A 26407-nucleotide genomic window follows, 5' to 3' on the forward strand; every position below is an offset into this window, starting at 1 on the left:
TATTGTAACATCAAGAAGAGAGGGAGAGGGAGCTTGGGATGGGGAAAACCGAAAACGAGGAAAGACATGGAAAAGTTGAAGAATAAAAAAAAAAAAAGAAGAGGACAACGGCCTTTCATCAATTGTGTGACAGGTGACACCTGCAAGCTGGGAATTGGGGGGGTGAACGTGGAACACTGAGGTCGGAGCTTGGGCGTCGAACTGCAGAAACATGCTCTCAGGGCCGCTGAATTCCCCTTGTCCACGCCCCTCCATTGGAGCCCATTGGAGCCCTTTGGAGCCTCTGGAAGTGGTCGGCCCAGTCCGATGTTTCAGGGTCAGGGGCACTTGGGGATCCACAGTTAAGCCACTGAAGGCTCGCAAAGTGACGCTAACATCGGACGGGCCCCAGACCGAATCCCAGCGCGGCATCATTCGCCAGTCCTGCTGTCTACACTAAGTGTGAGATGCCCAAAGACGCGGGACCGGGCTTTCGGGCGCTGCGCCGAGGCCGGGCGGAGACCTTGCTACTGGACCTCCAGTGACACTCACTCCACTGCAGTGTCAGCTTTTTCGGCAATTTTCCATTGGGTGCTTCCATCCCGTGTCTTGCTTGCTTCTTCGGATGCAAAACGCAGCTCAAAAGGAGTGATTCTTTTTATAGTTTGTCTGTCTGATGCAGTAATACGATATCCCGCCATGCATCATCATCCAACCTGCGCCGCGTTCCTCCTGTCGTCTCACCTCACCACATCAGACGCCCATAAGCAGAGAAAAGGTCACGTCGTGCTCTCAGGTCCATTCTGTCATCACCACGGCCCGGAGCTGGCGACAAAAATGTCCGTATCCGGCCAAGACACGCCTTTGTCCCCCATGACCCCGACCGGCGCCAACCCCAGACTATCGCAACTCTAAAGCCGTTTTTTAATAAAGACCGCCCGGGTCGTTGTGCTCCGCCACGAATGAGAAGCAACCTATTTCATGCAAATCTCCCATCCAGCGGCAATTGCGAGTCTTCTGAGAGGCGGGGCATGCCTTTCGAGCCACGCGAGTTGCCTGCCAAATAAATGAGGCGCCATGTCAAGAACAACGAAACGACAAACGGCTGGTTCTAATATCTGACTGCCTTGTTCCGTCCTTGACGCAACGTCGCCACGCCATGGATAGCTGTTCTAGCTGCCGTCTATCACTTCGCGCCCTTGTCTAGAGGCTTTGCAAGCTTCATGTGGCTCATGTCCAGCGCGTGCCAGTGCGCGAGCACATTCAATCGAAGCAGATGCTCGGGGATCTGAGAAGCTTCGACCTCTTCGATTTGACGGCTGGGGCGCGGAATTCGCTACAACGGATAGAATTCACCTACATATTGTGTGCACCGAGACTATCGACTTTCCGGGTATGGGTGCCGCGTGTCACTGGTTTGACCGTCATTGCTCGGACGCGCGCTGACCTGCAACCTCTGCCATTCTCAGGATTTTATGAGCAGGTTTTCGGTTCGGCATGGACAATTCCGATGACCAGAAATGCTTGTTGAGGTTGCTGGATGAGGAGGCACCCACATGCAATGTGGTGCCTTCGGTAAGTCGACCAGCAAATATTATGAAATACGGGCTCCAAGAGAGACATCAGGTCGATTACTCGTCCAGGGAGCTCGCACGGCTCTCAATGAAACAAATGAAGGCAGTCCTGAAAGGTATGGCACGTTGTTCCCGAGGTTCGAAGGGCTCCTTGATCCCACGAATCGGTATTCAAACAATAACGGGTGGACAATACATTACTTACCAAGTGCAGGAAGGGATCCATACATTGTTGAACAATTGGGCCCAAACGAACAGATGAACAGTCTAATTGGTGATGACGGATGGAATGAAATCCGAAGCAGAGCCTCATCACTCGCTCATCAAAGAAAAACATTACCGATGCATGGGCCATGGCATAATGTTTGCAGACTTTGTCAATCTTGGATCGATTACAAGTCGGTAGTTGATGCCCAATATTTCGAGGGATTCGGGCTGCAACATTTGCTGCCGTAGTTCAAAGTCCCGGAAAAGTTCACGCATAGTTACTTACTCACTGCCTGAGGAGAGCTTCAACAACTTGAATCATTAGATGGGTCGCGAGTTCCATGACATCGTACTTTTCGCAACTCGCAAACGAGATGAACATTTCTAGTCTGCACACCGACGTCAGCCCAGTCTGCAAGCAGTAGAAGAATGAGGCTCAACAGCGCAAGTACTACCAAAAACGAGGCACCGCCCGGCTTCAGTACGTCGTTCTCGGTGAAGTCAAAATTAACTCACATCCCCAAAACCCAATTCCAAGTTTTGCCGCCTCGATGTGGGGATTGGACCCTGAGCGCATGAGATGACGGGCGTGGCGATGAACACTCACCTCGCAACGGACGACACCGACGTAATGCAGGGATACCGGCTGCCTCAACGTGCAGCCGTTGATGTGTCTCAACTCAACCTGGGCGAACAAGATGGACAAGAAAGGGAAAGAAGAAAGATAGAATGCATGGAAGGATCACTGCGGAAGTTTCTTGCAGGAAAACATACATGACGGCATTGAGCAGCTGTGCCGCAGAGATGATCGCGATCATCCCCCCTTTGTGCGTCCCGAAGGCGAGGTTGACCTCAAATCAGGACAAGGAGATCGCCAGTCGCGAAAGTCCTCATTCTAGGCGGAGATCGGCGACTTGAGGCAAGGTCTCTTTTCCAAGAAACAATTCATCTACACATCTTATGGTCCTTTGGAAGGAAAAAAATGTCAGAATATCGCTGCCTGGAAGTGGAATTAGTCCCGGTCGTTTATGGGCCCCGGCCCCGGAGCGCAGCACTCCCTGCGGGGCCGAAGATGTGGTTCATGAACCGTTTAAGGAATCAAGCTTCGAGGCAGACTCAAATGTCCCCTGAAAGATAAGATCGAGGTGGGTTTCTAACGTGTTTACAGACCGCTGGCTCCATCCGGTAGGGCTGATTGAGCACTCCAATTGGCCTGGTTCGTTGGCCACCCCGGCCGCTGCACCGCCAAAGAGAAAACACCGCCCTTGCGACAGGCAGCGCGAGTGCGCGGTACTTTGGTTTGGTTCTTCGACTTTTTGAGCATCGCGTGTCTTGGCACTGCATTATCACGGAATCTGACGAATGAGGTGACTTGCCAAGCCCTGACCGAATCCGTCAGCTCAGCCCACGAGCAACACCAACCCACTCATATCCACGAGGAAGTCCCGATTCCTCGACCAACCCGATGAAGAAGTTTGTCTTCCTTGCGCCTCTCGTGCTAGGCTTCAACTATCTGCCATGGCCCAATTTTCCAAGTCCACGAAGGGGAAAACATTGAGGTCAAGTTGCATAGATTGGGTCGGGAGCAGGATCCTAGGCCGGAGCTCCGCCAAGAGTAAGGTACAGGGCTGATCAATCGCATGTCAGACTACCCTTTGCCAATCCTCCTTGGGATGTATGGTAAGATGTCGTCGTTTGCGTGTTGTTCTAAGCTAGTGTGCTTGAGAGCCTATTAAAGACCTTGGCACCCTCCGCCCCGGGTCAGCAAGCAAGCAGGCTATCTACCGTCCCCTCACTCCGTCATCTTCTGCAGGCTCTGTGTAACCATCAGCCTGATTTATCACGACCCAATTCCCCTCAATACACCACATTCTCCCGACTGACACTGCGGACGACAACAACAAAAAGAATAATGCCTTTCATACTTGATACCCGCATACCAAAAGGCGGCGGTAGCAGCGGAGGAAGAGGCAGCTCCGGCAAATCGTCCTCTAGCAAGTCAAAATCAAAATCCTCAAAGAGCAAATACAAGAGCAAAGGCGGCTACGCAGCCGGCGGCGGAGCGGGCGGTGGAAGCGGCGGCAACAATGGCTTCGCGCAGCTTCCCGTCTGGGCGCGCGTGCTCATCATTCTCGCCATCATCTGGTTCATCCTCTTCCTGATCGCGTTCACATACTACTTGATGAAAGGTCTGTCTATTTGCCCAACATCATCTGAGGCTTCTCACAGACATCCCAGCTAACACAACGCAGAACTCAAACGCAAAAAGGAAGGCAAATCATTCCGCCTGGGCCACGTCTTCGGCCACGCCCTTCTCGTCTCGACAGGCCTCTGGATCCCCGTCTTCCTCTACAAGAAGTTCATCGGCAGCAAGAAGGAAAAGAGCGGCACCTACGCCAAGATTGAAGAGGGCCACGGCAAAGAAGGCAATAACCACGATTCCTGGTACGGCGGCGCCGCGGGAGTCGAGAACAAGTACGACCCCGTGAGCGGCCCGCCTCCTTACCGCCCGCAGAGTCCGAACCCAGCTCCGGCACCGGCACCGGTTCCGGCGCAGACCGGGGCCGCTGCGGATTACTACATGCCGCAGCCGCCTTCACATACCGCTCCCACGCAGCATCCTCCCCAGTATGGTTAATTTCCAGGTCCTGAAGATGCGATGAGGTGCCGCTTCCAGCCCGATGAACGATTTATGTTTTGCTTTCCTTCTCTTCACCAGTGCGATACCCCGTTTGTCCAGAAAAGCGTTCTTGTGTATATTTTAATGGCTGTCACTTCAGGTCCGAGAGTATTGTGTATAGACGGAAATTGGAGTTTTGTATCATACTCATTGAATCTCATGAGGCCGTTCCTTGCGGAGGCTGAAATCTAACAATCACTGTTGTTCTTGCGAACACTGTCTACTGCTTTTGGTCTATCTCCACCCGATTCTAAGAAATTGATTGCCTCCAGGGCTAGTTCGCACCATATTCGTGGAAGTATTGTTTTCCCGCAACCCTCTGATGGTTTCTGCAGTTGAACCTGATGCTCGACGCGTCCCTGATGGGGCGTTTGCTCGCGAGTAGCGGCCATCAGGAGTTGTCTTGTGCTGGTGCTATTTCCAAGCACTGCCACACAACTGTTTAAAGAGTCAGTATGAACGTAGATTTGAAACAAGGAGACGCAACTTACCCGACTTTCCTTCTTTGCCATTCCTCGAGTTTTGATACAATCCAACACGAAACTCTTGATCTCTGCCACCTCATGTCAGAATCCCCTGAACGCAAGCGTTGGTAGCAGTAGCCAGGAGACTTACCATAGCGCGACCCGGTATGTTCTATTCAAAATATATCCTTCTGGCGGATTTCCCGCAATTCTTGGCACCCTCATCTCATGGGCGGCGGTTTAGGACTCCCCTGCCAGTTCTGTCCCGAAACCGATCCCGAGGCCTTTTCTCCGCTCTTCCCGGCCTTCGGATCCTTCGTCGGCTTCTCCATCACAGAAGCGGACCCTGCTTTCGTGCCCGCGGCCTTTTTACCGCCGCTGGCATTTCGGGGAGCTTGGAGCCGGTCGAGATACAGCCCCGTCGTGTCGTAGCCGGTTCGTCCCATTTTTCAGGAGGTGCGCCGCTCCGCGCAACGTCGTATGCGTGGCGGCCCGTGTCTTATTCGTCGATAAAGAGAACTTTTCTTAGATTTAGAGTTCGAAATAGAGGTTCCTGGTATGAAATCGTAGCCAAGTTGGAAGTGGTCGTCAGCGTTGAGGTGGTAAAGATGGGACCGTCGATCTGGAGTTTCTGTGCGTATAAATCTTGTTGGTTTTGCCGGCTTCTCTTCTCAATGACATGATATGTTCCGAGTGCTGTTGAGTCCTTGCTACCCCTTGTGACGCGGATGTAAGTGCGGTCGTGAGTATGTTTCCTTCCCGAGCCGAAAAAAGGTGAAGAAGAGGCTTCTTTCTCTTTGCGTCGCAAATAATGGGACGTTTGTCTTTGCTTTATACCAGAGTCATCCATACTTGTTGTTTTTTGTATGCGCTGGCGTTTCTTCACCCAAAAGAGCCCAAGATTGCGAAATTTGCTTTCCCTGGCATTTGTGTTTGTCTTTTCGTCTTTTCTTTTGACTCACCTTTGTTCCAGGGAGGGAATCTTTGTGTACCCTTTGCCTTACCATTGAACAATTGACACCCCCTCTGGTTCACCCCTTCCCCCCAAAAAGGGCTTCGTCAAAAGGGATGAGGGGTTCGGTTTTCCTGGATCCTGGGCTGCCAGACTTTTGCTTTTTCTCAGTCATCTCCTTCCCCCGGGAAAGATAATATGATGTCTCTGTGCGACCATTCCTCAGGGTGAGACATTGGCTAACGAGCGAGCGAGCCGGCCGGTCATATTTTGTTTTGTTGGGGCGAAGGGAGAGGGGGCACAAGCAGTCTTGTCTCTGCGCAGGGCCTGGGTTTTGCGGCTCCGCCCATTGTCTCCTTTGGAATTGCCGTTCCTTCCCAGACAATAGCATCTTTTCCTGAACGTGAGACCCAGGAAATCCAAATCTCCCCGAGATTGCGGAGACCGAGGCAGCTGTCAGGCCAGGTGGCTGGGACCTGGGCTCGGCGGCTGCATTACGTCGATGCTTTGGAAATCGCAGAAGACCATGGCCAACTCCCGCTCCAGACCACCCCCTCGTTCTGCGATGCCGGTGAGGGAGGTCCCCGAGGATTTCGGTGAAATGACCGTTCATCTCGGTCATATACCCAAAGGGCGACGACCCTTCATGGAACGAACGGGGCTCCTGGGCTGTGCCTGGTCAGAAGGGATGCACGATATTTGTTGTCTTGTTCCGTCATGTCAGGGAGCTCTTACGGAATCCTGTTCCCTTTGGCCTCGAGATTGCAATCAGCCGCCGAGGAGGGCCCTCCGTTTTCTGGCCCCTCCCGACATGATGGGTTGGGTGCTGGTGATCTTCGCATCTTATCGCGATCGCGATCCAGGGAAGGTTTAATGCTTGGTGTCTCAGGAGACGAGACCCAGTCTGGGCCAGGGAGTGGAGTGATCCATTTGTGGCGTCGGCATAGGCAGCCTGGCCGTGCCTGAACACAGCTGAGCAGGGCACAACTTCCGCGTCGTCCGTAAGCATGGAAATTTCTGGGCCAAGGGGGTGCAGGTAGCAGACATGTCTGTCGTGATGTCGTCCATGGATGTTACTGGAACAAAAGGTGGTGAAGCATCTGTATGACTTCTTCTGCCAAGAACAAACGCAAGCAACGTTGCTGAATCGAACTTGACGACCTAGACCACCCGCCCAACCGTTTCTCAAAACTGACTCATCGATAAGTTCGTAGATTCATACTTAAATTTAGATATGCAAGCAGATTCGCACTGAGGTATCATCAGCCGTACAGACAACCCTCGTTTCCGAGCTAAATATCCTAAGACTCCTTCCTCCCAATGGGCCATTAGACCGTAGTACATATAAAAGGCCGCCGAACTCCTAAAATCTGAGCAAATCGAACATCATTAGCATCTTTCCCCATCTTTGACACATGTTCCCATTCTTCGTATCTTTACTCCTCTCAAGGCCAGGTGCTGGACCCAATCTTCTCACTGCCTGAGACGTGTGTTTTGATGGCATCGCCTCTCCAGTCCATTGTCTCGAAGACCTGAACGTTGCCCCACCACTGAGGCGGCCTCGCAGATGTTAGGTACAGCGTGAAGAAGATGATCAGCGTTGCCACGATAAGGCCACAGTCTAAGGCTGCCGAAGTGATGTAGTTGTACTGAAGCCACCAGCCCGTGTATCTGCGCTTGATGAAGAAGTTGAAGATTGTGCCGACGGTGGCCCAGCAGAGGTAGATGTAGACACTGGCGGGCGGCAACCAACCAGAGCCACCGTACAGAAGGGGCGTGTTGACGTAGCGCCAAATGCTCTTGGGCCACTTGCGGGCAAGGAACCAGGTGATGACAGGGGTGATGGCGCCGACGAGCCAAAACCACTGGAGGGACGAGTAAAGAGCATTGCCGGAGAAGATTCGAGCAGGTCCAATGGCACCCCAGATAATCGAAGCCGTAAAGAAGACGCGACCACCGGGGCAGGTGTAGTTGCTGGGCTGGTCGGGCTGGCAAACATCGGGAATGGCGCCTAGGGCCCAGTTCATTACAGCGATCTGGACCACAGCAGACCACAGCGAGGCGATGAGCTGAGACGCAAACATGGTGCGAGGAGGCACCTTCATGTAGTGGCCGAGCTTGAGATCCTGCGCAAAGTAAAGCGCCTGCGACATGCAAATGTAGCCGTAGTTCTTGAACATCATCATGGCGAGAGGGCGGCCGGGCACCATGTAACCAATGATGAATTCGGTAAGAACATTAAGACCAAGCTGGATGTTCGTGATGGCCTGCACAATACCGATGGGGATAAGCCAGAAAACGGGGATTAGAATGCAGACAACGTATGCCCAAGCAGGGAAGCCTGTGGGCCAGCCTGCGACGACGCCGAATGACATGGCGACCATGACAACGAAGAGAGCTATGTGTGTAAGCTTAGATCCAAAGAATTTGTATTGAGGCGTTGCTTACCAAGGTACCACCAGTCCTCAGCGTCGCGATACTTCTTCATCAAGCGCATGTGCACGTCATCCTCCTGGTGACGGGCCAACTTGAACTGACTCCAGATCTCTGTGCCGTGGTAAAGCACAACGTGAACAACGACTGCAGCTACGGCAGCGAAGGACAAGGCGTACGCGAGAGCGAATTGGGTAGGCAGGTAGAGCGGCGAGTAAGCGTTGTATGCAGTCTCGTTGAACTGGAAGTTGGCGTCGAGAATTCGAGACACATTGTAGACGGCACCTGTGTTGTCGAAGGACTCGGAGCTCTGGACCGGGAAGTAGTCGGCGTACCATGTGCCAGAAAAGTGAATGCCGGAGGAAATGATGACGAAAAAGATGATGATACCGGCAATGACGTTGGCAATGGCGTGGAATGGCGGAATCAGAGGCGAGGTCAAGTAGCCTGAGATGACCGTCCAATCGAAGGAGATGGGCATCAGACCATAGCCCGACAAACCACCAAAAACCTTGTTGACAATCACATTCTCGGGCGCAATCCAGCAAATCCACGTAAAGTACGAGAGACCCTGGAAGATCCAACCGGGGAACCAGTACCAGATGAAAGCACCGCTACCAACAATGAGGAACCAGCGGTAGCGGCCGATCTTCCAACCATTTGTCTTTGAGGGGTCGGATCCAGAGTGATCGTGAAGCGTGTAGAACAGCGCGCAGTTGACCAAGTTTGAGGGCCAAATCATGGCCGCAGGCCAAACAAGGAAGCGTCGGGCCAAGCCAGCGAGGCCATAACCAGTGCAGAGTGTGGTGACGCCAAAAAGCAGCTGGAAGGCCCAACCAAAGTGCTGCTTGTAGAAGAGTTGCTGGGCAAGCAGGACATCCGTCGCGTACAAGACACCGCCTCCATACGCAGCCTGTGCGATTGTATTAGTACTGTCTTGAAATGTGTAGCCGTATCACTCAGAGCTTGGCTGTCGTCACATCGGGGATTTCCTGAGAAGCCCTCTCAGGTTTGGTGATTTGCACTTACATTAGACATGGCAACAATGATGACGTGCTCCTTGTAGTTGAACTTTCCAGGCCTGAGGTTGAACTTGATGCCGAAGACATTTTGTTCCTTATCGGGCATAACCAAATCCCAGCCCTTGCCGATGGGGTACGCAATAAGCTGGACGACGTAGGTCGTGATTGTGACGCTGGGGTTTCGAAGCGAAAACAGCATGTTGACACCGGAGCCGACAGTGCAGAGCAACAAGCCAATGACCCAGGCGCGGATCGTGTTGGCAGGCAAATCGACATCATAATTCCTTACCACTGCGCGGACCTGTGTCGCATCAAGTCAGCGATTTGAACGGTTTCTTTACTCGCCGCTAGCCTCCTTCTGCGCCCTTTCGTCCCATCTTTTGCGCGTAGAGACATTCTACTCACGTACCTCGGGATAGGGCGAGTTGTCCTCCATAAGAGCCTGTTCGATCTCGAGTCCCTTCTCGGCGTTTCCCGTGGCGAGTGCTGTATCGACATCGTTGAGCTCGTCAATTGGCATATTCGGGTCGAGCTTGTGCGCCTTCTCGAACTGAGCCAGAGCCTTCAAAGGCTCAATACCGGTGGCCTCGGCATCGTCTTCCAGGGCGGGGTACGGCGTGATCTCCTCGGGCTCGCCGCGCTTGCGAAAAAAGGACGGCATCGTGATCGTTGGGCGAGGGCGTCGTGTCCCTCTCTCCTTCGCTCTACTTTCTACAGAGTAGAATGAAAGACGAGAGAATGCAACGCCGATTGCGGATGGGCTGAAGGGCGACGACGGTCGAGATAAGCAGCGGACGAAAAGAAGGCCCCAAGGCCACAACGGGACTGGGGGACTGCGGGCGCCAAGGGCTTTTTTCAATTAATCAAGCGAGAGGATGGCGGCGACGGTGGTGCCGGTCGGCAGTCTGCAGGCTAAGATGCGTGATGTGACAAGGACTGAGCCAGCCAACAAGCCAGTCAAAATCCCACTTTCCGCAGATCACCACGAGAGAGCGCGATCCTCTGGCTTGTGGTATCTGGGGGAGGTGTCGGTCTGGTGGTTCCTGAAGGGTCTGCTGCTGGGAGAAGAGTGCGCTTCACGGCCGAATGGAGGAGCCGTGGAGACAATAGCACGGCACAACCAACAGCAGCGGGAGAGGGTGAGGCGATTCTTTTTCCTCCCGGCCACCCTCTATCTATCTCCCCATATCAGCGTGGGTGTGACTGCGGGCTCCTCTTTGGGTACTTCGGGCGACGCGTTGGATGGGGGGCCGGCCAAAGGAACCAGAGAGAATTCGGCGCTCTAGCGTGCTATCACGACACAAAAGCAGCCCCGACAGCCCGCAGCTCCAGCGGCCGTTTATTGACCTTCCTCTTTTGGGGTAGCGACAGCCGAGGGGCTGTGGAGGAGGCGAGGGGAAAGAAGAATGGTTCGCCGGGGGTTCGATGGTGACATTGGTTGACAAGACAGGCAGCAGGCTGGTCCACTCCCCTCTCTAGCGACCTCGAGCAGCCGTACGACCCCCGGAACGCGCTGAAGGCCGTCTCTGTCGATGGACGCCTCGGTGGCTCGCTACTCATTTTGGCGGGCTAGAAGGGGTCCTTTTGGCACTCTTTGTCGAAGAAACATGGGGATCAGCCGATCACAAAGCCGCCGCCATTGCCCCTGTCACCGATCCGGGAGTCGCTGGGACTGATCATCCGAAGTATCGATTGTTGAAAAGGACGGCCAGATTGGCGAATTAACTGCAAACAATCTGAAGTGTCCGCAGCTCTTGGTGTCATCGCTTCGAGCCGGCCCAGCCCGACTGACAGCGTACGAGCTCTCACTTCCCAAGCAAAAGTCTCAGGGAACCGGGCTTGAATGCTCTGATGGGGGCTGCCATTGCTGCCATCGGTCTCTGGCCAGTGGAATTACGCAGTGTGCCACTGCTACCCGTCCATCGGCCCAGGCTCTAGGCATTGCGCGAGACTTGGCGAGTCACTGAAATGGACCTTCTGTCGAATCGTGCCGCGTCGGCGAATCACCAGCCATTGCATTCAGCTTGTGAAAGCCGGGCGACCTGGGTATTCCTGGCTTATCTCACAAATCGAATGAAAGGACCTGAATGGCGAATGGGAGACCCTACCTAGTGAAAGCTGACAATCTTATTTCCGATGAAGCGGTTTTCCCCCGCGGCCAGTCCCTTCCCTAGCAAGACTAGCGTTCGGACGCTTGGACATCGGGACATCTCGGCCCGCAGCCCATTCTTTCCAGCATTGTTTGCTCACCTCGGTGAGGTGAAAGCACAGACCTTAGACCGAATTGCTGACATAATGCAGCAACTCGTATTGAATTCTTCTCCACTGATGAGAATTCAAGTTTGAAGAGTCGGTTGAGTGTCAAGAGGAACTGAATACTTATAATTATCACAATGCTGCAGGTGAGTTTCTGTTAGGCTTTCTAGAAGCATGCAGCATGACTGACCATATGTTAGGCACGAAAACAATCAAGGCAAAGAAGGGACTACCTTCACCGCCGGGCTCTCACTCTTCAAGAGAGTGCAGTAGCTGACAGGCGAGCTCGCCTCAGGGAGTCGTTGGCGACCGGCAAGCCACTCCCAGTCGACATTGCCAATGATGTCCGGCTTCGCAAGGACTTCTCATACGACGAATCAGCCGAGGCCTTGCAGTCCCTCGACGACGAGTATGAAACTCTGTCCGGTCTTCAGGACCCGCGAGTTCTCATCACCACCTCCCGATCTCCTTCAAGCAGGCTTCAAGGCTTTTCCAAAGACCTCCGTCTGCTGATGCCAACGGCCACGGTCATCAACCGCGGCACTATGACTTTGCAGGACCTCGTCCGCGTCGCTAATGCCACTGGCCTTACTGACATCGTCCATGTTCACGAACACCGCGGCACCCCGTCGGCTTTGACGATATCTCATCTTCCTCACGGTCCGACCATCAGCTTCAGCCTTCACAACGTCAAGACCCGCCAGGACTTGCCAAATGCGCTGCGCGGCAACATCTCAGAAAGCTATCCTCGTATGTTATCCCTCGAGGCTGCTCTCCGTCGTTGTACTGACCTACCCCACAGATCTCATCTTTGATGGTTTCTCCACCGGACTCGGCAAGCGTGTGCAGCGAGTCCTTCAGCACTTGTTCCCTCCAAGACATTCTTCCATGAGAGCAGGCAACCGAACAGTCACATTTAAGCGTCTGGAGGACGACAGCATCGAGGTGCGCCATCATTTGTATGTACGAACTGGATACGACCAGCTGGAGTTGTCTGAGGTTGGTCCCCGTGTGACCATGCGGGCATTCTCCATCAGGAATTGCACGTTGGAAGAACGGGAGGGCGATGTGGAGTGGCAGATGAACCACTACACGAGAACGGCGAGAAAGAAGACGGTGCTTTAGACTTGCGACCGCTGTGGGCGATGAAGAAGCTGGAGGCTGCTGTTAGCATCAAAGAATGGAATTTGGATACCCCAGAGAATGAGGCGAGTTTGGCCCCATTTAGATGTTTCTACCCTGCCCTGCTGTGGTCAGCGTCATCTATGCCGTCGTGTCACAAATTTGACTGTCCCAATCGGCGTTGCTGACCAGCAGCCTGTGTGTATGATCGAAAACTTTGTTATCCCAGAATATGCTCTTGAACAGAGAACCTAAGTCCTGTGCCAAATTTCTCAATACATTGAAGCTCATGTATCCAGGAATAACTCGTAGTCAGATGATGCATCGACGTCGACAAGAGGTGTTGGTTTCTGCCGGTGCTACTGCGCAACTGCAGCGCCAAGCCGGGACGGGACCCACCTGCCAGTGGGTGGGCGGATCGGCGAGGCCCCTCAGGGAATTCACACTCACAGGCGCCGAATGCAGGCCGCAGCTTCAGGTACCTTAAGCTTTCAGCTCCAAATGCCGTCACTCCTCATCGTGGATGGCTGGCCAAACCATCTGAGCATTGTTAGCTCTCCTCCTTTCAGGCTTCCTCCAGACTGCGTCCAGTCAATGCTTCGGATGAAAACCACAGTTATCAAAACCAAGCTCCAACATCCGTTTCTAACTTGACACACAATTACACTGCAGCAGCAGCCAGTGACAAGAGCACCGCAACGTCAGCAGGCGCCCGAACACCAGCTCCACCGGCAAAGTCGGCACCCTGCACCGCCCAAGCTCCACGCAGCAGCACAAGCTTCCATCATAACTGCCCCTGGCCTTGGCAGGAACCTGGAAGTCTGCGACTAAGAGTTCATCGCGATCTCTCCGCTCGCTCGGCCCGCGGGTACGTTACGAGCTAGAGCTAGTCTTTTGGGGCTGAAAGACATCTTTCTCAATGCATTACCAAACTTGCGACGATTCTGGGCCAAGGGGAGACCTCCGCGCTCCGCCCGGCCTGTGATATGTCGTCATTCATTCCTCATCATCCGGCCTGGCAAGCCGCGCACTTGTGTGTTTCCACGCCCAGCTGTCTGGAGGTGAGCTATGGAGCTTTGATCTGGTATTTAAGCCTCAGGGGACGGTGATCCCCCATTCTTGGCACACTTTGTCTGGACATCAATCCATCTCATTTTGACTTCGAAGTGAGATCTTACTGTGAAATCGACTCGTGATACCCATTGAAGAGCTTCTACCATACAACCGCCATCATGCCTCTCGCAAGCCATGTGAGTATCCTGCGTGAAGACATCGCAAGCACCTCCAACTGACAATTCTAGGTCAACCCGGAGGAGATCGTCCAAAGACTCCAAGCAACTCACATCACCCCTCCCGGGCACGCGAACATGCGCAGCCATGCCACCTCTGCCCATATCCACCCTTTCGACTCTCGCTACACGTCCCAGATGAACATTCCCAAGTACAAGATACCAGAAGAAGGAGCTCCAGGAGATACCGTCTTTCAGATGATCAGGGACGAGCTTGACCTTGACGGCAAGCCGAATCTCAATCTTGCCAGGTAAGTCAGTGGCCCGGTATACAACATCAAAGGCCCACTAACATGGTTCAGCTTCGTGGGCACCTTCATGGAACCTAACGCAACGCAATTGATGCAAGAGAACCTCGCCAAGAACCTTTCCGACGCCGACGAATATCCTGCCATGATGGACATGCACCAGCGCTGCATCTCCATTATCTCCCACCTCTGGGGCGTACAACCCGGCGAGAAGGCCCTCGGGTCAGCCACCACAGGCTCCTCCGAGGCCATCCACCTCGGCGGTCTCGCCATGAAGCGCAGATGGCAGCAGCGCAGGAAGGAGCAGGGAAAGGACGCATCCAAGCCCAACATCCTCATGGGCGCCAACGCGCAGGTCGCCCTCGAGAAGTTTGCGCGCTACTTTGACGTCGAGGCCCGCATTCTGCCCGTGAGCAAGAAGAGCCACTACTGCCTTGACGCGGACCTGGTGAGGGAGAACATTGACGAGAACACCATCGGCGTGTTCGTCATTCTAGGCAGCACATACACCGGCCACTACGAGCCCGTCGAGGAGATTTCCAAGATTCTTGACAAGTACCAGGAGGAGACAGGCATCGACATCCCCATCCATGTTGACGCTGCGTCTGGCGGCTTCATCGCCCCATTCACCCACGCCGGGGCTGGTGGGGGCGCAAAGTGGAACTTCGAACTTCCCCGCGTGAAGTCGATCAACACCTCCGGTCACAAGTTCGGCCTCGTGTACGCCGGTCTCGGCTGGATCATCTGGCGCGACGAGTCGTACCTCCCGGAAGACCTCGTCTTCGAGCTGCACTACCTTGGCGGCACCGAAAAGTCCTTCACCCTCAACTTCTCCCGTCCTGGTGCGCAGGTCATCGTGCAGTACTACAACCTCATCCACCTCGGCTTCGAGGGTTACCGCTGCATTATGGAGAACTGCCTCTCCAACTCGCGCCTGCTCGCTGACAGCCTCGAGGCGACAGGGTGGTACACCGTTGTCTCTGACATTCACCGCCCAGCGCCAGGGAAGGCCACGAAGGGTGCCGTAAAGTCGGCTGTCAACCAGGCTTCTGCTGCCGTTGGTGGCGGAGAGATTGCACCCGAAGAGACATCGGCTGACTACGTTGCGGGTTTGCCTGTGGTCTCGTTCCGCTTGACAGATGAGTTCAAGAAGGATTACCCGCGTATCAAGCAGGAGACGATATCGCTTATGCTCCGCGCCAGGGGCTGGATCATTCCCAACTACCCACTACCGCCTAACGAGGAAAAGATTGAGATTCTGCGAGTGGTCGTGCGCGAGAGCATGACGTTTGACTTGCTTGAGCGTTTGCTGACGGATATCTCTGCCGTCACGGAGACATTGATGGAGAATGACGAGATTGACCTGCAGGTCTTGAAGAAGCACCACGGACGCAGGAAGGTGCGTGTCAAGAGTGATGAGGAACATGAAAAGAAGCACGGAGTCAAGCAAGAAGTCAAGAACATGAAGGATGGTATTCACCGCGCGGTTTGCTAAATGCCCGCCGAACAGCGTAATAGCTTCTGGTCACTACATAGGCCACTTCAGCTTACAGAGAACCCAAAAAGCATGACTTAATGATCCAAAAACATACCACTCACTCAGTGGCATCCAAAATTTGATGCACAACTATGATTCGGCTCTCTGCCGGGGGTATCTTAACGTTGCACGTGGCGAAGCTTAGAATTCTGATGCTTCTTTGCCACAGTGTCTCTGTGACTGATGCATTGGGTGATTGGCGCGAAAGCGACCTGTGATTGCGGTTCTTCCATCTTGGAAGCCGAAAGCGTGCTTGAGTTTGTCTCCATCATTCATGTCGACTCTGTCCAAGAGCATTGTGCAGCATGAGCGTAGACTCGCTCGCCAGCCAAGGCTCCATCGTCACGGGCCTGTCTGCTTGCTGCCCATGGCATGTCGTACTTTGCGGCGAAGTGCCGCCATAACTTGAAGACCGTCGGGGGTGAAGTACCTCTCAATCAGCTGCTGCCTGCTCATCCGATACCGCAGTCTCTGACTCCTTCATTTCCACGTCATTGAGACTCTCCTCCACTGTCACTTCCTTGGGCTCCCGGAAAGGCCGCCTTTTTTGTCGTGGAGCGTTCACAGGGTAGCGCTTGGCATGGCCGCAGGACTTGCATCTGGTGACCATGACATCCGCCCAAGGCTTCTTGCCGCCCTTGCTTGGGTTCTCGACTGTAGTTACGCAAGTCTTTCCTTCCACCAGGAGGGCGTCGCAGTACTTGCACATCATCTGCTTTAGTGCTGAGCTGGGCCGTATTTGGGCCTTCAGAGAGACGGCTCGAATGTCGGAGATGAAGCGTCGAGCAAGCGTCTCGTTTGTGGTGGCATGTTTTTCCTGGCTAGGCTGAGCGTCATCGTGGAATTTCGCCGCGGTTGGCTTTGAGTTGGAGGTTGTTGGCTGCACCGTTGCTAAATAGCAGGCGGCTTGATGCAGGTACGACACCCGAGTGTATTGGGGCCGGTTTGACAAGCTCTCGCTTTTTGCCTTTGCCATTTTCGTCTCCCTGCGGCTTGTCAAGCGTTTCAAACAGTGAAAGGCATTGAGCGTAGTGTTGTGAGCAGAGTCAGTCTTGTCCAGGTCACCTTCACCATGAAAGTGGAAAAAAACACTGCAGGGGTCGCATGGATGGTGTGGGTGGCCTTGAGTGTCTCCAGCAGATGGAGAGGTTCTAGGCTGCAGGGCGCAAGCTGCCCAGGTTCAGGTCAGCTCTAGACAACAAGCTGGGCCCCCAGCGTAAAGGTTAACGATACTGTGCTTGAGGCTGCATTTGCACTGTCCTTATAAGCGGGTCCTGGTCACATGATGTCGCTGAACTCAGCCTCTCACACGCGAAAGCTTTTGACCTTGGGGCGCCCGCCTTACCTTCGTGTCTTCCAAGTTCCTGGTCCTTCCACATCAACCACGGCGCCTGCCAACTCGCCATCCAACCTTACTTCCTCCCCAATTGCCATCTGAATTAAATTCTCTCACCCTCCGTGTTTTAAAGACCCGGCTAGCGTTTTCTTTCCACGAGCCGAACGACACCTTCCGACTTTTTCTCTTTTTTTCATTCAGCAAAGCTAGGAGCTACCGCGCTGCTAGCCCGTCATCCTCTCCTGATCAACCCAAGAAGCTTGCATCGTCAGCCTCGGGTTCTTTCCTTCGCCACAGCCTTCTCGGCCGTTATTTCAATAATCTCCAGCAACGTCACCACCAGTAATCGACAACATGTCTGCTGAGGAGGATCTCATCGACTACTCCGACGAGGAGCTTCAGACCAACGAGACCGCGGCCGCCTCGAACGGAAAGAAGGCCGATGCTGCCGCCGCCGGTAACAACGTCGACAAGAAGGGCAGCTATGTCGGCATTCACTCGACCGGTTTCCGCGACTTCCTCTTGAAGCCCGAGCTTCTGCGCGCTATTGGCGATTGCGGTTTCGAGCATCCTTCGGAGGGTCAGTCCTGAGTTTATATACCCTAACCCATCATCATCCCCTCCCCTGTCAGCAAGCGTCCGTCCATCTCGCAAGCCCAAAAAGCCATCGAAATCGCCATCGAGGAAGTACCGAATCAAAAAGCGGGAGTCAGCTGGATATCCATCTTTGTACGGGCATTGCTCGACAATCCACCGGTAACAGGTGGATGATACTGCGGTCTTGAGAGAGGGGAAAGCGTGACAGCACCCCTCCCACCGCGCGAACACTACGGTGTTCTCGAGTACTCTACAGTCGCAATGGCACTGCGAGAGCTTCGCCTCTCGAGTGCCCGACTACTTCTGTGCCACGGTCGCGTGTCGCAATGGTCGCTTTCGCGCCGCAAGCACCGCGATCGTGCCATGCCCTGCCATCTTCACTTGTGACTGATGAGCGTTTCTTGTTCGTGGAGGAGAGTGGAAACATTCGACTCAACATGGCTTCTTTTGCGCAGATGGACGGGCACTTTGCACGCCCTCTACGTCACTTCTGCTCTTGGAACAAATATCTAACATCGGCGCGACCCAACAGTCCAGCAAACCTGTATCCCTCAGGCGCTTCTCGGTGGAGACATCATCTGCCAGGCCAAGTCCGGTCTGGGAAAGACTGCCGTCTTCGTTCTCACCACCCTGCAACAAGTTGAGCCGGTCCAGGGCGAGGTTTCCGTCTTGGTTATGTGCCACACTCGTGAGCTCGCTTTCCAGATTCGCAACGAGTACAACCGTTTCAGCAAGTACATGCCGGACATTAAGACTGGTGTCTTCTACGGTGGAACCCCCATCCAGAAGGATGTCGAGACGATCAAGAACAAGGAGACCTGCCCTCACATCATTGTCGGCACTCCCGGCCGACTTAACGCGTTGGTCCGTGACAAGGTTCTCCGCCTGGGCAGCGTCCGCATCTTCGTCCTTGACGAGTGCGACAAGATGCTCGATCAGATCGGTGAGTCAATGTTCGCTCCCGCCGGCGAAGCTTCATAATAACAAGGATCAGACATGCGCCGTGACGTCCAGGAGATCTTCCGCGCCACCCCCACCCAGAAGCAGGTTATGATGTTCTCGGCCACCCTGTCCGACGACATCAAGCCCATCTGCAGGAAGTTCATGCAGAACCCTACCGAGCACTACGTCGACGAGGACACCAAGCTCACCCTGCACGGTCTCCAGCAGTACTACATCAAGCTCGAGGAGCGTGAGAAGAACCGCAAGCTCAACGAGCTTCTGGATGAGCTCCAGTTCAACCAGGTCATCATTTTCGTCAAGAGCACTCTGCGTGCGACCGAGCTAGACAAGTTGCTGAGAGAGTGCAACTTCCCCTCCATCGCCGTCCACTCCGGCGTCAGCCAGGAGGAGCGTATCCGCCGCTACAAGGAGTTCAAGGAGTTCAACAAGCGTATCTGCGTCGCCACCGACGTCTTCGGCAGAGGTATCGATATTGAGCGTATCAACCTGGCCATCAACTACGATCTGCCTGCCGACGCCGACTCCTACCTGCACAGAGTGGGTCGTGCTGGTCGTTTCGGTACCAAGGGTCTTGCCATCTCCTTCGTGAGCACCGACCAGGACAAGGAGGTTCTCACAGCTATTGAGAAGCGCTTCGAGGTTGCTCTTCCGTAAGTTTTCGTCTGCCGTTAATACCATGCGCATATGGCTAACGCGTTTCTCAGTGAGTTCCCCAAGGAGGGCATCGACGCCAGCACCTACATGGCTTCTTAAGCAAGTCACCGGACAGTTGGGCCGGACTGGCCTGTCGTTATGTTTTTTCTAAAAGGGTTCTGGTTTCGGGAATTTGCAAATTATGGTTGTCAGTGACGCACAAGAGTGGCCACAAGAAAAGAGATGAAGCTGCTTTCTCCGTGCAGATAAGAAAAGTCCATTGGCCTTTGCTGGCCTTTTGCAATTTGTACAGAGTAGTTATCACGGGAATCAAGACTGGATCGCCAAGTTCATGTTCTCTGCCATATCATTGTGTGAGACGTACTAACACGTTGCTTGATGCCATTAGCTTTGGGGACGATTTACTAGCTACCTTGTTGTAGCAGCACTTTCTCTGGCTCCACATCCCTTGACTTTCAGCGTGCGGTGTTCGCTTAGGTAACTTGTGACGGTGACAGGTAGTCAGTCAGAGCTCCGATGCTCCCGTCTTCGTCGGAGCGTGTCCGGAACATGCTATTGCAAAGTACTTGCCAAAAGGGAGCGTGTAATTCTGCAATGTCTCATTTAGAAAGTGTTGTCCCTGCTGTCCCCGATTTTGAAGGCCGTACGCAGACGACGCGGTCTAGAAAATGCCCATATTGTGAGCAGAGCTTCTCGAAGGCGGAACACTTGGCTCGCCACGAGCGATCACATACAAAAGAGAAACCATTTCAATGCGGGCAGTGTGGTAAATCGTATAGCCGACAGTAAGTCTGTCAAAGTAGGGGCCGAGAAGTAGCCCGGTTTCTCATATCACCTATCAGCTGACGCGCCCTGCAGACACTCTTTGATCAGACATGCTCGGTCACATACTATTGGAAAACGGAAAAGACTTTCGAGAAGCGTACGAAGGACGCCATCATCTCAAACATCTCCTCAAGAGATTGAGACGTTATCAGATCACGACCTCGAAGATGTATTCATCAATGGTGCCCATTCTCAGACGCCTTATGAAGTCGCGGAAGGGGAGGCAGACGAGCTACGCACCAATGTTCAACCAGTGCCGCATCTGTCGACTGCCGTACTGAACGCAGCGGACTTTTCGGCATGCCGTTGTGCTTTTTCAGTTCGGCATCCAGAGAAGATTGTTGTCGCAATGACGCGCGGGTGGAGGCACAGACATCATGGCTCTTCGATGCTCAAGTCATTCGCCATCCCACGACGGGATATTGCCACGACAAACTTCTATATAAGAACATCCTTCCCTTATTCAAAGAGCTTTGAAAGAAGACATCAAGCTTGGCACAGCCATCACTCGCTACATACAGACATCGGAAGTTGCCAATCCCCTTTCTTCAACTTGTTCCTTCAATATGCAGTCTGCTACCGCTCTTCTGGCACTTGTTGCCTCTGTCAATGGTAACGTTATCCGGGGCCGTCAGCTCTCAGGTGCCGCCGCTGTCCCTGCGAATCTCCAGCCGGCCAACTTGACTTCGGGCGGCGACTCTTTATCTACAGACATATCGCCGCTGGAGTCAAACACTGAGCAGTACTATCTCGGCTTCCGAGAGGTTGACTTTGAGAAGCCTTACGCGAAGTAAGCTCCCCCTTATTCCAGCATTCCCTCATTCCACGGTTCGCTCGTATGCTAAGACGTGCAGATACTACAACCCGGTAGTTTCTCCCATCTCGGACGCCCTTGTCAACGGCTTGGCCGGAAGCCCTTGGCCCAGTGCCTTCAGTCAGTTACACTCTCCTCTGACTAATAAGGAATCCCTTTGGGCGGGACGAACTGACCGATGACAGCATACTCTGCCCAAGATGCCGCCAAGTATCTTGAGCAGCCCGGGTATCTGAACTTGGAGAACGGCTACGCCATTGGCAGCAACGGCACTCTCATGATTGCTGTTCGCAGCGAGATCCCTCAAGGTAACCCTCAAGAACGTAACTCCCCTTTTTGTGTCCCGTCTAACACCCCTGAAAGTCACCTACGACCAGTACGACTGGTGGTTCGGCTGGCACTCTGTCGAAACGGCCCGGTACAAACTCTGGAACCCCATCGCCCACCAGTACAGCTACCGCACACCCGACAGCGTGGACTGGGCCAACCGCACCTATGCCCAGCGCTACATTGGTGCCACGTCCTACATTGACGAGTATGTCGGCAACGACGCCGCCAAGCTGAGCATCCAGTTCATCGAGCCCGAGTCGATTGGCTTCAACACATCCGTCTGGCCGGAGCTCGGCATTGAGACCGTGGTTGTTGGAAAGCTGTTCATCGGCGGTAGGTCTTTAACCACTTCGTACACAGCTCTGTCTCGTGGCTTGATCTGACCAAGCTTTCTGTAGACTACTCTCTGGAGGAGTTCGACCAGACTTCGTACTTCATGCACATGGTTCGCCGTATGCCCAACGGCTACCGTGAGCTTCGATCCCGCTTCTTTGTTGCGTCCGATAACCACGGCAACGCTCAGCTGGGACACGACCTTACTGTTCACTGCAACATCGAGATGACCCGTAAGTCGCCCCCTGCGCATTCACATTGACTTTTGCTGACGGTTGACCGCGGCACCAGATCTTGGATCCTTCCTCCCTGCCCTCTTCCAGGACTTCAAGGGTACCAAGTAAGTGCGCGAAATATCACGTATGTGGACACCACGACCGATGGCACCATGATATGTCGTCTTGATGTATTGTCATCGCCTCAAGTAGACGTTGCCATCGTCCAGGATAAGGCACTTATAATTCAATTCCTGTATATATTCAATAATAATAGAACCTCTCTCCTCTTTAAAGTCATCATGCAGTTCGCGTTTTCTCTGTGTTACATATCATGACGAACAGCATGATTTCAACCCCTCCTGTAATAACCAACAAAAGCTACAAATGCTCTCCTCCGTCATCATTTCTTCAGGTCCAACCCCATAGAGTTGAGAAGAATTATCAAGAACTGCATTAGAGCCAATGCAACACTATTAGAGACTCCTAAGGCAGCCTTAGTCTCCTCCTCCGAGTTTTGAAATGGTGCCGGAGTATCTCTGTCAATGGCGTCTTTCTGCTGATAGGGTTCCCTGTACCCATTGCTAGTAATGCGAGTCTTTGATGCACCAATCCTTGATCTCACCCTTGCAGGTTGTTGCAAAAGCGCCATCAGATCTTCAAACTCAGGTTCCTGGGCTTCGATGTATTGAGATCCTGCTGGGAAAATGGTTGAACCTTCCAGGTCATCGGATGACACTGGCGATGATGGTTCTTCCTTGAAGATCACTGGGAGTGTGCCTGTCATTTCTGCCGGGGCTTCTTTCGAGTTCTCCAGTTCCATGTTGTAGTTGAGATACTCGGCGATGTTGTCCAGCCTTTTCGTATAACTCGACACCAATGTTAGATCAACATCCGTGATCATTGGCTTCGAGAGAAACCTGCTGAGATTCATTCTGTTTTTGAGTTTGCCCTCGACCTCCACATGCATGCGGGTTGGCTTTTTGCTATGATGGAAAGCGAATGCCGTATGAAACCTGGGTGGATGAGGAGGTTGGTTGTCCAATTTTGTCTCTTCGAGATGCCACACAAGGGCTGTGAAGCCTCCCCCATCAGAGGAGGCTTTTGGGCTACCGTAAAACTTCCAACAGTCGGTTTTCGTTCCAGATTCCGTCTTTTTCCAGCCAACACCACCCACGCCCGCGAAGCCACCAACGTCAATGCTGGGCATTGCGCTCCGCTCTGTTTCATAAGATTTGATAGATGGCTGGCCAGTAATGAAACGGGGACCATACTTGTCCGTCATTTGGACTTCGAACTTAGTGGCGGGCTGTTCATGATGCCGTTTCCAACGCTTCCCACCCAAATGCTTCTCAGATACCGGGCAGCTCAAGGTAATCGTGACCGTAGCACTTCGGAGCTTGTAACCGGTGGGTTGTAAAATGCTGAGATCGATATACACAATTCCGGCTGGGAACTTGTTTGGGCCTAGGACTCCCCATTGAGCCTTCGTCCAGTGAGAAATACACTCAATTCTGACTTTCCCGATTTTTCCTGTTCCGACGTGGGTATTTTTGTCGGACAGAGGATTCTTTTCATCATCAAATCGATAATAATCAGTTCGGCCGAAGCACGTTCTCCGATTGATTGTCTTTTGGTGGCGTTCGGCGGCTATCATTTCAGTCATCTCGGCCAAAGTCAGGGCTTCTGGGAAAATCACAGAGCCAGATGATTCTCAATGTGTTTTTGGAAAGATGCGCAAGGCTCTCGATCACAAAACCGCCTTTCTCATTCTCCTTCACCCAACGGAAATCCCGCGACCACATTAGCCAATCAGCCAACACTGACTTACCCAGGGTCAATCTGACATGCATATCGCTTGCGCGCTTCAAGGCTGTGCAGCTGAATGTCAATCATCGACCCCCTCATACGTATCCCGACATACCAGGGGGGGTAATAAGACATACCTTCGGACCAACGCACCAAGACCTTTTTATTGAGAGACAGCCGACTTACCAAGGCGGTTCTGGCTGAGAGGTCTCGATTTTCACAAGAAATTTCCAGTTTTCGATACCAACAGCGCTTGCTATGCGGCCATCTGTTTTTTTCCACCGAGTGGAGGTGTTGCACTACAAGTGCATATATGTCTTCTGCATGATTTATTGACCGAGCTGATAGAGCGAGGATACGAGGTGTACCCGTACATTCATTCAGGCATGGTGTATATTGCCTACGAAGGAAGCTTGACCTCCATGCAGGGGGTCTCCCACACCACCTGAGCGAGAAGTCCCCAGCCTGATCTCGGCTAAACGCCAGCCTGATCACCCCCTCAATTCGCCGCGTTGAATACCGCAGCATTGATTGAGATAATGTATTTCCTTGCCTTCCAGCTCGTTGTTTTCAGTCTCTGTACCATTAAGATTTGGTTAGAAAAGGCAGTCTAATTGTTTCAATATGCAGCTGGAGGCGCAGGTTTCAGACGGGCAGGACAACAACGACAACCACAAGAACAAACCAGACGGCAAACCTCACACGGATGAGTCGACTAGACCTTCCCATGGCAAAGAAAAACTTCGGGATTACAGAGATAGTCTCTACTATCTCTATCAGGACGGCGCGGATGTTCGGGAGCTGCCTGTCATGAGACAGGGCAGTCCTCGATTCAACCAATATAAGTCGGTGCCCCATTGGCAGAATGGCTCACCTACTCAGCAGCCCATAACAGTCAACAACGACATTTACCTCCGCTCCTCTGCTACTTCTACTGACACGTACCATTCCAAGGATCGTCATCGTCATCCGTCTAACAGCCAGGAGATTTCTCTTCCAGGTGGAAGGACGATCATCAATAATTCGATCTTTGTTGATATTTCATCGTCTTCTGACTCCGAAGCTGAGGACGCCGGATGGGGGAGCAACAAAAAAGGCGGCGGACAACAACGAGAACAGACGACGAGAGACAACTACAACTCGCAAGACGCCATACGAGTTCTTGTTAATCCACAATCACCGCAGGATGTATCTCTCAGCGCAGACGCTGGAATCACCGATGATTTTGAGGAACCGCTCGAAGAGTATTCGAGATTGTGGCGTCTCGGGCAATTCGAAGCGGCGCGCACACTTTTCGACCAATGCTTGCTGGATCACATTGAGAATCCATATGTTCTGGAGCAGCACGGGCAATGTCTGCTTGAGATGTCAGATTACAACACCCTTGCCCAACTAGCGAAAGAGTTCCCACCCCGGCCAGCCGAAGGCGCTGTGCAGACCAGCTGGTATCTGCTCCTCCGAAGAGCTGAGGTTTCCTGCGAGCTCGACTTCCCCACGGTTTCCAAATCTCAAAGCCCGGATGTTCTTAGCTTGTTACGAAAGCATTGGCCAAAACTAGACTCTACCGAGGCAAGTCGCGAAGCTGAACATGTCAAATTCTATTCTTAACACCATGTAAATAGGTCCAGGTTCTGAAAAACGCCATTTATCTCGACGACAACTCACTTATGTCGATGAGCGCACAAGATCTAAACGGTCTTTACCTCCATCTGAAGGCTGAAGAAAGAATTTGGGAGTTCAGGGACCTCTTCCACGAATGTTTAGCGGCTTACGGTCTCAAAGAAATATTTCGCATGATGTTTGGCGAAAGAGACGAGAAAGGTTCGAGATGGGAGGTAGATATTGTCCAGACAATTTGCGACGACTGGAGCGCTGCTGTAGAGGATGAGGCGGTCTCGTTTGCTTTCCTGGACATATTCACCACAATCGCCCTGGCCTCCATGGCACAACCGGACAACTCGCGGACGGCTTCTAGATACTTCGAGGTCGCTCGGCAATACGCCGCGGACATTGCGGCCCGAGACCCCCAGAATCTGAAGTCTCGGCCCTACCTACGATGGGCTATAGCAAAGGTGCAAATACAACAGTACACGAGTGCCAAGCCCGTGGGACTGGCTGCCCTGCGGAATCGACTTCGTCTGCTGCCGGGAAAGGTACGCATCTCGAGGCGCGTGTTTCCTCATCAGAACATCCCGATGTACGCCCCTGTCGAAGACGAGTCTCCCGAATGGAGACCGAATCCAACTCCAGACACCGAGGAGAACTCGGTTGTCATTCGAATGGTCTTAAAAACCGCTCAGGAGATCGGCGATACTGAGCTTCAAGCAGCTTGTATCCAGGAACTAATCTACATATCATCTGCACCAGAAGAGCTTCTGGATGAACTAAGCAGTCTCTGGAAGAGCGTGGGCAACCTTCGAAGGCACAACCAGACGCACCTCTATCGATATCTCTGTATCCCAGCAAGCCCGCCAGAACCTCGCGAGAAGCTTCGGCAAGACATCCTTCTGTCGGGCGAGTTTTCTTCAGCAGGGTTTTCGCAGTATGCACAGTACATGGTTCTGAGAGCTCTGTCTTCCAGACTGCATGAGAAAAGCGCATACTCAAAACGTGCTCGAAGCCTTCAGCAAGCCCTGGATGAGGACGACAGCAGCATGTCTGCAGCACAAAGTGCCAAGCCAGGCCCACAGGGACGGTACAAGGAGACAGAGTCTTCAGGCCAGCTCCGACATGACAGCGCGCGATCTTACTCGGCCGCTCCCCGCCGG

At 53.2% G+C, this 26407-nt stretch overlaps 6 protein-coding genes across 6 annotated transcripts; 5 read left to right on the forward strand and 1 right to left on the reverse strand.

The window, feature by feature from the left end:
* Positions 1-3672: 3672 nt before the first annotated feature.
* COL26b_010592 (uncharacterized protein) lies at positions 3673-4398 on the forward strand (the record flags this gene model as incomplete). Its single annotated transcript, XM_053183285.1, has 2 exons — positions 3673-3949; positions 4013-4398. 2 exons carry the CDS (start codon positions 3673-3675, stop codon positions 4396-4398), a joined length of 663 nt encoding a protein of 220 aa, XP_053032778.1.
* Positions 4399-7301: 2903 nt separating this feature from the next.
* COL26b_010593 (uncharacterized protein) lies at positions 7302-9972 on the reverse strand (the record flags this gene model as incomplete). The annotated part of the gene is made up of 4 exons (XM_053183286.1): positions 7302-8254; positions 8305-9202; positions 9319-9612; positions 9721-9972. The coding sequence occupies 4 exons, from the start codon at positions 9970-9972 to the stop codon at positions 7302-7304; spliced, it is 2397 nt and encodes a 798-aa protein (XP_053032779.1).
* A 1732-nt stretch (positions 9973-11704) lies between these two features.
* COL26b_010594 (uncharacterized protein) lies at positions 11705-12692 on the forward strand (the record flags this gene model as incomplete). Its single annotated transcript, XM_053183287.1, has 3 exons — positions 11705-11713; positions 11768-12317; positions 12370-12692. The coding sequence occupies 3 exons, from the start codon at positions 11705-11707 to the stop codon at positions 12690-12692; spliced, it is 882 nt and encodes a 293-aa protein (XP_053032780.1).
* A 1229-nt stretch (positions 12693-13921) lies between these two features.
* COL26b_010595 (uncharacterized protein) lies at positions 13922-15721 on the forward strand (the record flags this gene model as incomplete). The annotated part of the gene is made up of 3 exons (XM_053183288.1): positions 13922-13939; positions 13991-14229; positions 14281-15721. The coding sequence occupies 3 exons, from the start codon at positions 13922-13924 to the stop codon at positions 15719-15721; spliced, it is 1698 nt and encodes a 565-aa protein (XP_053032781.1).
* Positions 15722-17453: 1732 nt separating this feature from the next.
* Positions 17454-19412, forward strand: SUB2 (Suppressor of the cold-sensitive snRNP biogenesis mutant brr1-1; the record flags this gene model as incomplete). The annotated part of the gene is made up of 4 exons (XM_053183289.1): positions 17454-17679; positions 18229-18639; positions 18691-19309; positions 19364-19412. 4 exons carry the CDS (start codon positions 17454-17456, stop codon positions 19410-19412), a joined length of 1305 nt encoding a protein of 434 aa, XP_053032782.1.
* Positions 19413-20704: 1292 nt separating this feature from the next.
* Positions 20705-21959, forward strand: COL26b_010597 (uncharacterized protein; the record flags this gene model as incomplete). Its single annotated transcript, XM_053183290.1, has 6 exons — positions 20705-20928; positions 20993-21072; positions 21138-21260; positions 21316-21615; positions 21681-21848; positions 21907-21959. 6 exons carry the CDS (start codon positions 20705-20707, stop codon positions 21957-21959), a joined length of 948 nt encoding a protein of 315 aa, XP_053032783.1.
* Positions 21960-26407: the final 4448 nt, after the last annotated feature.

This window comes from Colletotrichum chrysophilum (genome assembly GCF_026319265.1).
Source record: "Colletotrichum chrysophilum strain AFK26 chromosome Unknown scaffold_115, whole genome shotgun sequence".
NCBI classification, from domain to species: Eukaryota; Fungi; Ascomycota; class Sordariomycetes; order Glomerellales; family Glomerellaceae; genus Colletotrichum; species Colletotrichum chrysophilum.